Raw genomic sequence first — 14,596 nt, forward strand, 5'->3', positions numbered from 1 at the left:
CTTAAAATTCCACAATACCACTTTGGTTTGATTTTGTTTATATAAAAATAATTATGGTGTACGATATCTTTGAATCCCGTGCAAAACCCAATCATCTTTTCTGTGACATTAAATTAACGAAACTATCAGGCGTTGGTGTTCTTAACGGAATTGTTTCTAGGAAAAACTCCCCTAAAAGAAAGTGGGCTCAACCAAGTTTGTCGGTGACTTCTGCTCGGAGGTGTTGAGTTCAGTGGGTGGGCGCTACACACACAAAAGTATAGTATACGAATGATGTACACAATGACAAGGGAAAGGAATAACATACAACACTTCAAATTATATGGGTCATAATTTTAATACTATACTTTGAGGTCTTTGTAAAAGTTTAAAAACAACTAATAATAATACTTCGGTTGAAAACATTTTTAACTGACTTTGTAATTGTGTTTAGCAAGTTGGTACACAAGAGGTCTAAATAGTATGTTTTTGGTATAAAAATATCATGGACGGTGTTCGATGAATACAACCTTTTTGGTGACATCTTTAAAATGAAGCATGAATAAAATCTATCAAAATGAAAAACAAATTAATTTTTGTGATTTTTTTTTATATTTTTTTTTTACTTATAAAGATACTTTGCATAGAATGCAATATATTTTTGCATGGACTAAAGACTGCTTAATACTGGTTGAAATAGCACATATCAATAAAAAATAACTTGTTTGTAAAACTTGAAGCTAACTTTTATCTAGTCAATGTTATGATGATACATTGTAAATATGACCCATTTCTTTTTAAACTGACTAATACGATGTATTTGAACCTTACTAATGTTAAGGACCTCTACTCAACCATTATTTTGTACATTTAATTCTAACCTTTGACCAGGCAGTTAAGCAGCTAAATGAAACTGGCTCAAGATGAACTGTACTGTTCAGAGAAAGTGCGACAAGGCAGCACATGTAGACTAAAATTTGTACAATAGTTTCTACATGGTATATACATTTATATACAAATTACAACAAGACTGAGAGCAAGACCTTCAATACTGCATCCTGGGCCCAATTTAGCTTAGCAACACAAAATGATGCTTACCAGAAGAAGGTTACCAGCCAAACTACCATGTCACATGCCAATTTGTAACTAATATCCTGCTTATTTCTGGTACAAAAGAATAACATTTCCAGGTAAGCAGAACCACGAATTTGATTTCTTCATAAGAAATGTATTTGCTGAATACAAAGAGGCTCAATACAAAAAAATTACTTTTTAGAACATTATATTAAAAACAATAAATGTTGAGTACTTCTTTTAAAGCACGAGTTACAAATCTACTTACTTGTAAAAAAGAAAAAAAGAATACTGTATTTGTACAAAATAGCTACCTGTATTTACAACAGACTGGATTGAGTTATTCATATTAATTGCATCACACCAAAGATCATAGAGGGCTGAAGGTGCAAGACAGGGTACTGGAGCTCAATCTATGGGTGCGTTCGTTTAGCTTTTTGGGTTAACTTGGGTTATTATCTGCACATGTTCGACCTGGAAAAAAACACGCCACACACCGGGGTCGACCCAGGGAAGCTAAACGAATGCACCCACAGTGAGGTTCGCATGGGCACCATTTCAGCAAGCAAATATTTTGTTATATCATTGATTTTCTATTCCAACAAGTGTATCAAAATGAATTTCATCCAACTGTCTAGAGCGCCTTTGAACAACTTTGGTTGATTTTGGCGCTATATAAATTCCCTCTGATTGATTGATTGATAGCAACAGTCGTTGTCTGCACTGATCTAATGTTGCATCAAAAGAATTGCTTGCTGAAATGGCGTCCAGTGCACACTTAACAATTTGGCCCGAGTACCCCCATACTGTGGCTCCAGCACTCTATAGTCTTTGCACAAATATCAGCATGCAGTGGAGTTGTTTAACATTTACAAAAAGGTGGGATTAATTTTGAGCACGTAACAAAATTAGCACTGAGCATTTCAATGAATGCAATTTGCATAGTTGGTCTATAAAAACAAATTATTAGTAAATAGTAATGCAAATAACTATTAGTAAAGCTATGTTCAAAAGAAATACGAGGTATTTTTGGCAGCCTTTGACGATTATTATATCTCTCAAGACAAACTTCTTTTTGGCAACACAATTTGGAAGTGTTTTTGATCTTGTTACAATTAAATCATTTTAATTAGTGTAAAAAGGAGAATCATAAGCAAGAGAATTGTAGAGCATGATTGGCACTGATCAACTAAGTAATGTTGGGTGTGAATAAAGACAAATTTACTAGAGAAGGATAAACTTTATTAATTTAATAAATTATAGATTTAGCACTTTTTTATGGGAAAATTAATTATGTAAAATCTAATACTCAGTACCAGTTGTCAAGAGGAATAATATATCTGAATTACTTCTGAACATCCCATAAACAAACAATATTTGTTATTGTGTTTTCTTGAAAACATTAGTACCTATTATGCTTGTGCCCCTGCTTGACCACCCCCCCCCCCACTCCAACCCCCTCACCCAAAATTTAAATGTCTAGATATACCATTGACCCTAAATTCCATTCAGACTTAAAAATATAAAATATTGTTTGAGAGCAAAAATAAGAATATGGATTCAAAATACATTAAGTACTGTAGTAAGTATTCTTACGGTTTCTGTCATACAACCTACCATAATTTTGTAAGTAGAAAACTAAACCGCATAAAAATAAATATCCTCATTTAAAGAAATGCAATATGGAAAGGCTTTGAAATGTTTTGTTTCATAAAAAAAAAACATTACATCTATTAGTGCTGCAATAACAAAAACTTTTCTCAAAGTCTTATATTAAAATTCTAAGAACTAGCACAATTCATTAATTGTTTCATGAAACCTTTAGTGAATAAAAAAACACTAAAAATTAATAAAAATGAAGCCTATATTGTATTTAAACTTGAATTTGAAGTCACAAACTCATCATTTGGAAGACACTATGTTTTAAAGTCAATTGACTTTAAATATAAGAAAAAAAACATGTGAGCACACTGAGTTCTAAGATACAAACAATGAATGATGCATCTTGAAATTAGAATAAACTACCATAAATAATTTAAAACCTTTGCTAGGCAAAAGTCTGTTACCAGCCAGAACAGTATACAGTTACCAATGCTGCGACTTATTGACGGATCATTTCTTGCTTAACCAAGAAATTCGCAAAGCAGAATCTTCTGATATAATTGCAATTGGTTTCCTGTTTATTTCACGCTTGAAATGACACAACACCCATATAACATAGGCCATGGCACCTGTTGCCCCTGGTGTTGGCCTTTTTGGCCCTTCAAAAGATTCCCATTGACTTTATAAGTTTCCAATTGAAGTGCCATTTGCAAAATTAAAATGCTGAAGTATGTATTCCCATCTAGTTACTGATCCAAAAATGGGACACTTTTAGATGCCTTTTTCCTAACACAGCAATAGGTGTTCCTATCTACCATACCTGATCCACAATTGGGAGACTTTTTTATATGCTATTTTCGTAACACTGAAATAGGTATTCCCTAACTAGCTACTGATCAACAGTTTGGAGACTTTGAGATGCCATTTTTTTTAATACTCAAACAAGTACATGTATTCCTAAGTAGTTGCTGATCCACAATTGGGAGACTTTGAGATGCCATTTTTTGTAATACTCAAACAAGTACATGTATTCCTAAGTAGTTGCTGATCCACAATTGGGAGACTTTGAGATGCCATTTTTTTTAATACTCAAACAAGTACATGTATTCCTAAGTAGTTGCTGATCCACAATTGGGAGACTTTGAGATGCCATTTTTTTAATACTCAAACAAGTATTCCTAAGTAGTTGCTGATCCACAATTGGGAGACTTTTTTATATGCTATTTTCGTAACACTGAAATAGGTATTCCCTAACTAGCTACTGATCCACAATTGGGAGACTTTGAGATGCCATTTTTTTAATACTCAAACAAGTATTCCTAACTAGTTACTGATCCACAATTGGGCAACTTTGAGATGCCGTTTTTTTAATACTCAAACAAGTATTCCTAATTAAATACTGATCAACAGTTGGGAGACTTTGAGATGTCTTTTCCCTTACATACAATAGGTGTTCCTATCTGCCTGATCCACAATTGGGAGATTTTTTGAGGTGCTATGTTCGTAATACTGAAGTAGGTATTCCACAATAAGGTGACACACTGGTTAGGTTGAACAAAGAATTTTGGTACAAGCCACTTGTGGCCACTTTGGTTTCTAAAGGGTTAAAGGCAGTGGACACTATTGGTAATTGTCAAAGACTAGCCTTCACAGTTGCTGTATCTCAACATGTCCATAAAATAACAAACCTGTGAAAATTTGAGCTCAATCGGTCATCGAACTTGCCAGATAATAATGAAAGAAGAGAAAAACCTTGCCACACGAAGTTGTGTGCGTTTAGATGGTTGATTTCAAGACCTCAAGTTCTAAATTGGAGGTCTCGAAATCAAATTCGTTGAAAATTACTTCTTTTTCGAAAACTATGGCACTTCAGAGGGAGCCGTTTCTCACAATGTTTTATACCATCAACCTCTCCCCATTACTCGTCACAAAGAAAGGTTTTATGCTAACAATCATTTTGAGTAATTACCAATAGTGTCCACTGCCTTTAAGAGAAAATTGCTTTCTAATGAATTCCCTTTATGAACATCTACCAATTAAACCTAATGAAGAGACTGAAAGAATGTAACTTTCAAGGCACTTGGTCCAAAATTTATTCTGGTAATCATACGACAGAATCTAGAGAGATTGTACTTGGTCCTGGGAGGTCGTACTCCACGGGACGAGCCATAATAGTCACCTGTTTTTTCCTTTTAATGGCTGGGAGCTTTGGAACGCTGGATTTCAGAGGCGGCACTTCTCCCAAATTGCAAATCTCTCCTGGAATTGAATTCCTATCTTTCCGTTGATAATAATTCAAGGCATCTGTATAATTTTCGTCGTCATCCAGAAAATTATCATCCATTGGTGTTTCCAGTCCGCTCGGACGACGAAGGTTGAGATTAGTTTTGTGAGCGCGGTCTTTTCGTTTGCGTCGTGCTTTGCGCATGTTAGGCGGTGGAGGTTCGATGACGACGTCTGCTTTAACGAGGTTACGGTTAGCAGCAGTAGGTGGTCTACTCCCAAGTTCAGAATCTGATAAATGAAAATGTTATTTATTATTTTAATTTCATTTTAATTTGTTTATTTTGGTTGTGATTGAGCCAACGACTCTCAAAAACTCAAATGAGAGTAGACAAGGAAGGAAGTTTCAGTCTAAGATTTGAGAGAAAAACCCTAGAGATTTGTTCAAGGGAAAACACAAGCAGTCAGGTAGGGACTGAAAACTTAAGAAAGGGTTGTTTGGTGGTACTGTACCAAATCCATCAAAATACTCCACTCTATGGTAACTCAACACACAAATGTTTTGCCTCTGACCGGATCGGTACATCAACCTCATCTACCTAAGAATGACTTGAAAAAGATTGTGAAAGGATAATGTCTTCTTCTTACCTGGTGTTTGTCTTGGGGAGCTTGAATTGGTTGCAAAGACTGGGAGGGGTAAAGCTCCGCCCCCTCGTCTCATCAACATCCTGGCTGGGACGTTATTCCCTCCCCACACAGAGGAAGAATCTTCTGTTGCACTGGACTTGGGTAAATCCAACTTCATACCTGTTTCAATCACAAGTAATGACTTAGAGTTTTTATACAAGTCTTCTCAAATAAATCAATCAATCAATCATTCAATCATTCAATCAACAGAAATACAATTTGATGAGGGACATTTGAGAGTTCAAAAATACATGTACAGCCTCAGGCCTGCTTTGATCAAGACAACACAGCCCTTTCAAGACATCTGGGCCAAATTTCATTACCACAGAATTGCCACAGCATTAGGCACTCTGTGAAGCATGTTTTTTCTATGGGCCGTCAAAGTGGTGGTAAGTTAATTATTAGCTTTAAGCAGCACTATAAAAAGCCCAAGCTCTAGAATGGCAGGGGTTGTGGGTTCAAATCCAAGTAGTATGCCTGCTTAGACATCCTGAATACATAATGCTGATTACATATCGGTGTAAGGGTATGACCGAAAGAAAACGAGTACTCTTTATTTGGATGACTTACTATCAGGCTGTTTCCAAATTGGCAGCTATGGCTATGGCTAAGACTGCTGCTGAGGGTGTTTACTAAGGTCGCTCAATGCATGATTACACAAATTCTAGTTGTAGCAGTAGCTGTAGCTGCTAATCTGGACCTGACTTTAGACTATCCCAGGTGAGAACTGCTCCAAGATACGTCTTTTGCATGGAATCATCTCTCGCAATAACACAACAACAAAATTAAGACACTGTTTGGTTCTTACCGATGGCATCATCATGAGATGCAGACTCAAAGCTGACTGATAACGCATCATCGTTATCACCCATCTTATTCTCCAGCTTCTTAGCAAAGGCCTTAGCAATCATTCGACTCTTCTTCAATTTCTGAGGCTCATTGATGGCTTGGCGTGTGATTCTGAATCAAAGAAAATAGTTAGAAAGGAAAGTCCATGGTTAGCAAATTTGTTGTATCTCAGAGGCTGATCATCCTTACTTGCAGCTGAGAAGCTAAATTGTGAAGGATGCAAGTAATAATTAGTTCATATTAACGTATCAATGCACTTTAAATAGTGCTCTGGTCATAGGTCAATAACATTCCTGTAAACTTTCTCAGCTCCCTGGGGGTACACAGCACTGGGCTGCAGTGGCGCCAGGCCTGTGTGGCGCTCCAAAGGCTTTTTCAAACACAAATTAATATGTTCACGCAGGAAAAGGAATCCCTGTCTCAGATTCAAATTTTGGGGCATAAATACCGATATCATTTTACAATAACCACATTACTTCAAAGTGAAGTATTTCTCAAAATGCTTTATACCATCAAAGCTGCTGTAGGCTTATAAACCCCCAAAATTGTATTGCAATTAATTTTAAGAGTAATTACAAAATGTATACCTTCCCTTTAAAAAAAAATAAATGTTTATCAATCACAATTCCATTAGTAGAAACTCACTTTCTCCATGTCCGTTTCCAGATGGCGAGTGATGATGGCGTCCATACCCACATGCTCATGGCAATCCCAGCCCCAAACATAGAGAACAGATGTACCATAATCACACTGATATGAGGACGAGAGTTGAGTGAACATGACTCGATAGGTTTCTTGGATAGACCACTCAGAAACGTCACGTTGGCTTCACATCTAATTAAAAAAAATAAACAATTTAAATAAAATAAAGAAAGCAATAACAAGTATAATAAATAGTAAACCACAAGGGCAACTGACTGAGTAACTAATAAGACTTGTAATTCGCACGTATCCACCCTGCTGGGTGTTCAAGGCGCAGATCGATGTCAATCGATTTTGGGATAAACAAAGACAAATTGACAAAAATGCGACTTGAACCTGCAACCTCCAACCCTGCTACCAACTGAGCTATATAACCATGATGCTGGTGGTCTCCCTTGTTAGTCAATGTCTTTGTTTAGGGTTGCCGGTCAGAAGCAATACAACCTAGAGCAGCCATTGGGGATCACATCAAAGTTTACGATGATACCAGGACAGCAAGAGCATATAGTTATTTGAAATAAGACGCCATAAAAAACATTTGGATTTTGACAAAAAATGCACTTAAAATACCAAATACTGTGGCATTTGACACCTTTAAAACAGGAGATTTAACACCAGACTTGTACAAATTGTTCCATTTTCACAAGGATTCTATCTATTAGAAAATAAGTGCATCACTGAATTGACCTAAAAGCCATTTGTACGTGTAATGCCCAAGTTATGTCATAGAGACAAGATTCTTACACAAGATAGTCCTGGAAGCCTTTTCTCCATGATTCTTGGTTGGTGAAATCATAAAGATGACAGGCAAATGTGATGAAGACAAACAGGAATGCAAGACTGGCAAAAACACCTGAAATCAAACAACGGAAAGAGTTTAATCAAACTTTACCCTAGTGTAATGAGAAGCAATTAAATTAATTTAATATAAATATGTTAAATTTGCATCGGGGATAAAGAATATTAATTTTGGTTGTTACCCATACACCAATAGCACTGTAGACTCAGTACTTTCCCGAGCCTCTAGCTACCGGGCAATCTCTGTAGTCTAGTTGGTAAGACACTGCTCTAGAATTGCAAAGGTCGTGGGTTCGAATTCCACCCGAGTAATATGCCTGTGATATTTTTTCACAGGACTCAAGTACTGAGTATACAGTGCTAACACACATCGGTGTATGGGTAACAAACAAAATTAATATTCAATTATAGTCAATAAATTTGGCTCAGGGGTAAAGAATGTTATTAATGTAAGCACAGTATACTCAGTTCTTTGAAAACCACCCACAAGGATATTACAGCAATGTTAAAAGAAACTTTCTACATGTATTTGGAAATATAAAACATGCTTTGTTTTGTTAAAAGGGTAAACAATTTCCCAATCACTGACAAGAGAAATTTGTAATTTTGTATTTAACCTCACCAATTCGAATGATTGTTCCCTTGATACGATGAGCAGCCTTGTCACTTAGCAGCCCTGGGTTGTCTCTGTCAATTGTACACAATGTTTTAAGACCTGCACAGAGATAAAAATTACCATATTAACCATGGTGATTATTAAGCTTGTAATAAACTTCAATTTTTGTTTTTTTTTGGGGGGGGGGGGTTAGATGATCTTCCAGTCAAGGGAACCTGGCTATCTCACACAAGGGATAGTGTGTAAACACCAAGCTGGCAACAGCCAATCTCTCTCATACAAACATTGGTTTAACGTCTATGATTATGGATTGCACAAGTCAAGAAATTGTGAATCAGTAACTAGACGACCATCTATTCATTGTGAAATCAGCGGTTAGCTTGGTTAGGATTCGAACCCACAACCCTTAACTTGACTGTATACTCACCACTCATGAGGAAGAAGCCAGCGACAGTCAGCATAATACCAATGGGAACCAAGACGAACCCTGCTCGGTAATAATGGTTCTGATAACCCACAAAGCAAATACCCGAGACTGAATCACCATCAACCTGTATAGACAGTGTCAAATATAAAGTATAGTATGTGTAGTTAGAACAATTTATTATGTGTTAATGTGACAAATACTATACAAATATTGTTATGGATACTTATGAGTACATTTGGTTTTGAGATGGTTTTTCGTCTTTTTCAGAGCCTTCAAAAATACTAAATCTCTGTTGTGCTCTGCAATTTACTTGTTGTGCTTAGTTCTTTAATGTGTGTGCCGCTTCAAATTTTTATGTTTATTTTATCTCGACCACTTTTATTTCTATAGCCAGATTCCTTTCTTTTTCTTTTACTTACTTACAAGTAGCTACATGTGTATTGTTTCTCTTTGGCAGCTTAGTGTCACAGCACCTTGTAAACCATTACATGGTGGTATGTAAAAGGAGTAGGTCTCATAATTCAAACATAGTCTCACATACCTTGCAGGAAAATACTGAGTGTGCGCTTCGAAACAAACGTATTAAGCGCATATTAAATGCTGTGTATGATTATTTATTATTATAAGTCGCCAAATAAAAGGCAAGCAGCAAACTTACCTGATTCAAAGCCAGAATAATAACGACAAGAGCAAACGGCAGACTCCAAGCTAAGAGATGAAAGAAGCTGGTCTTGCCGACGAGGGCTTGGCGAGGCGTTCCAAGACAACGGAATGAGAGATGCCAGGAGTATGATAAGCAGACGAACCAAATGACACCAGCCATGATGAAGTAGTAGACTAAGATGAAGATGATGGTGCAGGATAGATTCTCTCCTTCACTGTAACATGAGAATACATCAACAAAGAATGATAGAAGAGAGAACTGAAAACAGACTTACCCTAGTACTATCACCGAGGGGGCCAATTGAAGGTGGTAAGAGTGTTTTGCTTTTGTGTCTTTCATTCATTCATTCATTCATTCATGGACTAAAAACATTCAGTTTACAAAGAGTAACATCAAAATAAGTTATTTAAATTATAATAAACTAGAGATAAAACATTAGGCACATACAAGTAAAAATTCAAGAAAAAGTGGTAACGAGACAAGAATTACAAGGGGATGAGCTAACACAGAATTAGTGAGGCTGTATTTAAAAGGCTAGTGATACAAGAAATGGATGACTGTTTCTATTTGGAGGTTCTGGTTTTTGGAATATGCACTGAGTCCATGAGAATTCTTCTGAGGTTAAGGTTTTGGGAATATGCACTCATCAGTCCCTGAGAATTTGTGAGGTTATGTCCTGATACTGTTTGCCTAGTTGGTGGAAATAAGTGGCCATGTTTATCAGATGAAAGGCAGGATTTGGCAGGTATTGAGACTAATTGATTACGACTGTATGAGAGAGGTTTGACACTAAGGAAATAGAGAAAATTATAGTGAGGCAATTTAATTGGGATAAGCGATACATTTCAAAATTTAGGTTTTCTTTTGACTTTTGTGTTAGTCTATTAATGTTGAAAGCATTACGATGTTCAACATGATTAAATAATTTGGGAGGCAATCATCCTTACTCGCAGCTAAGAGCTGAATTGCGAAGGACGCAGCTACATTGTGTTTGACGAGCAGGGATGCAAGGGGCAACTCAACTCATATGTATATATGGCCCTGGCCGGGTATCGAATCAGGGTCACCTTGGTGAGAGGCGAGCGCTTTACGTACAAGCCAACCATGCCACCCACATGACTCAGAACTCAGTTGACTAGAGAAACAGATAAAGGGGGACAATACCTGGGTTCAGCGAGACGCATGGTCCCATCTTTCCTGCATATGATGTCCTCTCTGGCTCCACTCGGAAACTGGGCCAAGAAACCAACGGCCCCCGCAAAAAAACATCCATTCATGTAAAACAGAATACGAGCCGGGTATTTACTGGAGTTCTTCCAATCCGCACAGAATGTAACCTGAGATTGGAAATAAAAAGTTAATTTTTATAAACTTGAAGAATAATTAGTAAACAATTTAGAAAGAGAATAGGCGATGGATCGTTTGGTGTGTTCGGGCCAACTCCATGAATCCAGTTACCACAGACCATTTAAGATCCTTACCAACAGTTGATGCTCTCATGCACAATCTCTGATTGCTGATGTTTTTCTCGTTTGTTTGAGAAACCTTAGCTGGATTAAAGTTAAGATTTCTGCTTTAAATCGTAAAAGAGGTGTCTCCGCATCATTTTTGCAAACTCACCAGTGTAAAGAATGTGCAGATAACGCAGACGCTAGCAAAGATAGCGATGAAGGTGTGAACTTGGGCGTGTTCCTCGTCTGTATAGAGAGGATTACGACACTGGATCCCGCAGCCTTCTACATTCTCATACCAACTCTTCTCATTATCAGTCACAACTAGCGGTGGTTCACATTCACCGGTAGTATTGAAGGTGATCGTCTTGTACACATTCTGTCAAAGAATAAAAAAAACATTATCAAATTCAGCTGAGCTATGACTAGTCACACATCCTTAAATGCTTATTCATAAATACCCCAGACAGTTTCTCTACTCATATTGGTGGAGAGCGCGTCACGTGGGTGTGCATAAACCTTTTGTTAATGCACACTGGAGCTCTGTTTATTGCACACTGAGCTGGCTTCCGCGTGTCAGGCGCGCAAGATTATCACGCGGAACACGCAAATCATAGCTATCAGCGCGTAATCGAACAGATTCTTCACAAAGTTTTGGAAAAAAATATTTCAAACCTCGAATTTTCAATTGTTAAAGTGTCTATAACTGTATTTTGTTTACGTTTTTTAACAAAAGGGCATTTATGAATGGAAATAAAAGAGTAGTGACTCATCCTTCAACGTCCGTTTAAAACCTTGCAGGGTCGCTGCCGTGTGATAAAGGCCCTCGCCTTCGGCTTGGGCCTTTATGACACGGCTGCCAACCCTGCCGGCTTTAAACATATGTTGAAGAACTCGGGGCTACCCTTTTATTCCCTTATTTAGAACGAGTTTGTTTTGTCTTGCTTTTTTTTACTGTTTGATTCATTACATCATTAGTACTGAACAGCAACAAATATTGCTCTCTTGAATTGTTGCTAGTAAAATCTTCGCCAAATAACAGTTACCACGCCATAGAAACGTTTATCAGAGAACACGACGTCAAATCTGAAGAAAAAAAATTGTAAACAAATAAATACAGAGCTGCAAACATTTTGCACATAAAAGTCTGGAATTTCCCATTCCTGGGTAAAACTTACATCACAGTCTGGTGGGAAACGGCTTTCCTCACAAGTAACAAAGTCTGGCCACCCGTGTTCTATATCCACAATCCTGCACGGTCCCCTTGTCACGGAGCACATATCGTAACTAGGTAACTCCACCAGTCCATTCTCGCACTTGGGCAAGTAGATAGCACAGATCAGCGGCTGGATCACTTCCCAACACTTCGGTACGAGTTGCAGACCTTCCCACATGCGTAGATTAGCTAGAATATCATCCTGCGTTACGGAATCATTGGCCAGGTCCAATGAAGTAAACGAATGATCTATAGCTGAGCCCAGACAAGTACTGTTAATAACTGGAACACATGTGGATGCTTTTTTGCATTGTGGCACAACTGGGTCAAAGATAGTCAAGTTGACGGCTATTGCTTGTGCTACCATCAAACACAGCACAGACAGAGTGCATAACAATCCAGCCATTTTTCAATGTTCAGTTTTCTTCAACTCAGAACACTTCTAGAACTTGGGCGGGACAATCTAGAACTTTTCCAACACATCTAAAATGAATTTATTTCCCTCCCATAAATAAAGTTTCTTGCTTCAAACAGCTTTTTGCACAAGTAAGTTGTATAGATATTAGCAATAAGCTTTTGATCGGAGTTGCATAAACCATATTTTTCTGAGATTACAAGTACTTTCTTTTTAACATTATGAATGTATTTCTTGGACGATGTGTGATGAGATAGATGTTAGCATTGCAGAAGTAGTGTAGATTACATGTAGATCAACGGAGGACATCCTGATGAAAAAAATAATGAAAACAAATGAAAAGGTTTTCTCCTCATTACAAGAAATCTGCAGGCAGAGAACCTTGATGTCACACTCAACAGTACTTACACCGTAAAAACAATTAAAAGGCATTAAACAAGAATTGACAAATCATGAGACAACTGAATGCATACCTTGCTCAAAATTGTTGCGATGTTCATAACCATCTGAAAGGAGGGTTACGATCATAGCAACAAAAGTGTGATGTGATTTCCACATTATTAATATTAATTATTATAAGATGCCAAAAGAAAGCTTATAATAAATTCTCATAATCTGACTCTGATCTGAGCAAAGAAACTCAGATTTAAATTTGGATAGAAAGTGACCAATAAAAAATGGCATGACAATGAGATTCACAAAAGTCAGAATATTGCCTCTCTGTCTCTCTCAGTCTGAGTCTCACTCTCAGTCTCATCAATCATTCATAATCATAGGAAAGACAATTTTGGCACAAATATTCCCTTAATATATTCCCTAAAAATATAATTCAAACCATAAAATGAGTGTTGAAGAGGGACAATAAAGTATCTAATATCTCATATAGGCTATAGTTCGAATAACCATGGAATAACTAACGATTTGTTTACAAACCAACGTCCAAGACCAAGAAGGACCAAAAGTTAGCAAGTATTAGTAAGTTACAAGTAAACAAAACAAAACAAACAAAAACCAAAGGCAAAAGAAAAGCAACACTCGTATTTAAAAAAAAGTTAACAATTTAAGTCACGTGTTTGTCAATTTGTATGGATACCTGGTTGTTGAAATACTCTATGATCGTTTTTTCAATTTCCCAACGCAAGTCAGAGAAAACGGTACGTTACCTAGCATTTCCAGCTCCTTTTTGACGGACGTGCTGCAGCCAGTAGAGGTGTCGGTATTACAGTCGTTTCATGTTGGAAACTGCACGTAGAAAGCCCACACATAACTTTCTACGTTACAAAGAGAATAAGTTCAGTTCCAGAAGACGTCTAACGTCTTATAAATCTTCCCCTAAACTTCCCCTCACCACCTTCAAAGTCCCGTTGTTTACTCTCAGTCAATAAAGCAACGCTGTATCCAATCTATCAAACATTCATTTGCTTTGTATTGCCACTCTAGATATGTTTAATCAGAGAATTGCTTCGCAAAGAAGGGGATTATTTTCGTCCATAAGAAGTTCGCAAACAACACCAGTGCTTAAGTAGGCAGCGGATCACGTGACACGTAAGCATTCCTATGCAAATACACACAGCTTCTTCAAGAAGCAATAAGGGGTGGGGACAGGGGATGTAAATGTTTTGTAGTCTGATATTATATTTGCCCCAGGGTTGTCGACTCCTAACAGTACTTTTTGTACACTGCTGAAGTTTGTGACTTTTTGTTTCAATATCATTCATGTCATTATGAGATGTTGGAACCCATTTCAAATGGGAGGAGTGGGGTGGGGGGGGGGGGGGGGGGGGGTGGCCCCCAATGTTTTTAATTGCCCATGACTATTTAACACTGCATCTGATCACCACCAAATTGTCTGACTTTTCCCAGTATATATCTAGGATCATTATTTGAAGAAAA

General features: G+C 37.3%; 1 protein-coding gene across 1 annotated transcript; it reads right to left on the reverse strand.

The window, feature by feature from the left end:
* Positions 1–4,578: 4,578 nt before the first annotated feature.
* On the reverse strand, positions 4,579–14,183 carry LOC117300854 (smoothened homolog). The gene is made up of 12 exons (XM_033784704.1): positions 13,867–14,183; positions 12,251–13,013; positions 11,242–11,451; positions 10,786–10,958; positions 9,616–9,835; positions 8,958–9,081; positions 8,537–8,629; positions 7,861–7,969; positions 7,060–7,248; positions 6,374–6,525; positions 5,527–5,685; positions 4,579–5,169 (listed from the first exon to the last, which is right to left on the reverse strand). The coding sequence occupies exons 2-12, from the start codon at positions 12,692–12,694 to the stop codon at positions 4,760–4,762; spliced, it is 2,283 nt and encodes a 760-aa protein (XP_033640595.1). The 5' UTR covers positions 12,695–13,013; positions 13,867–14,183; the 3' UTR covers positions 4,579–4,759.
* Positions 14,184–14,596: the final 413 nt, after the last annotated feature.

The sequence above is a fragment of the Asterias rubens genome, chromosome 16, assembly GCF_902459465.1.
Source record: "Asterias rubens chromosome 16, eAstRub1.3, whole genome shotgun sequence".
NCBI lineage: Eukaryota > Metazoa > Echinodermata > Asteroidea > Forcipulatida > Asteriidae > Asterias > Asterias rubens.

Excerpts from the sequence above, each read along its gene's own strand:
- LOC117300854 (XM_033784704.1), bottom strand. The coding sequence starts at position 12,694 with ATGGCTGGATTGTTATGCACTCTGTCTGTGCTGTGTTTGATGGTAGCA. Across the intron at positions 11,452-12,250 it reads GTTTCCCACCAGACTGTGAT|AATGTGTACAAGACGATCAC; the intron begins GTAAGTTTTACC and ends ATTCTTTGACAG. Across the intron at positions 5,170-5,526 it reads CTCCCCAAGACAAACACCAG|ATTCTGAACTTGGGAGTAGA; the intron begins GTAAGAAGAAGA and ends TTCATTTATCAG.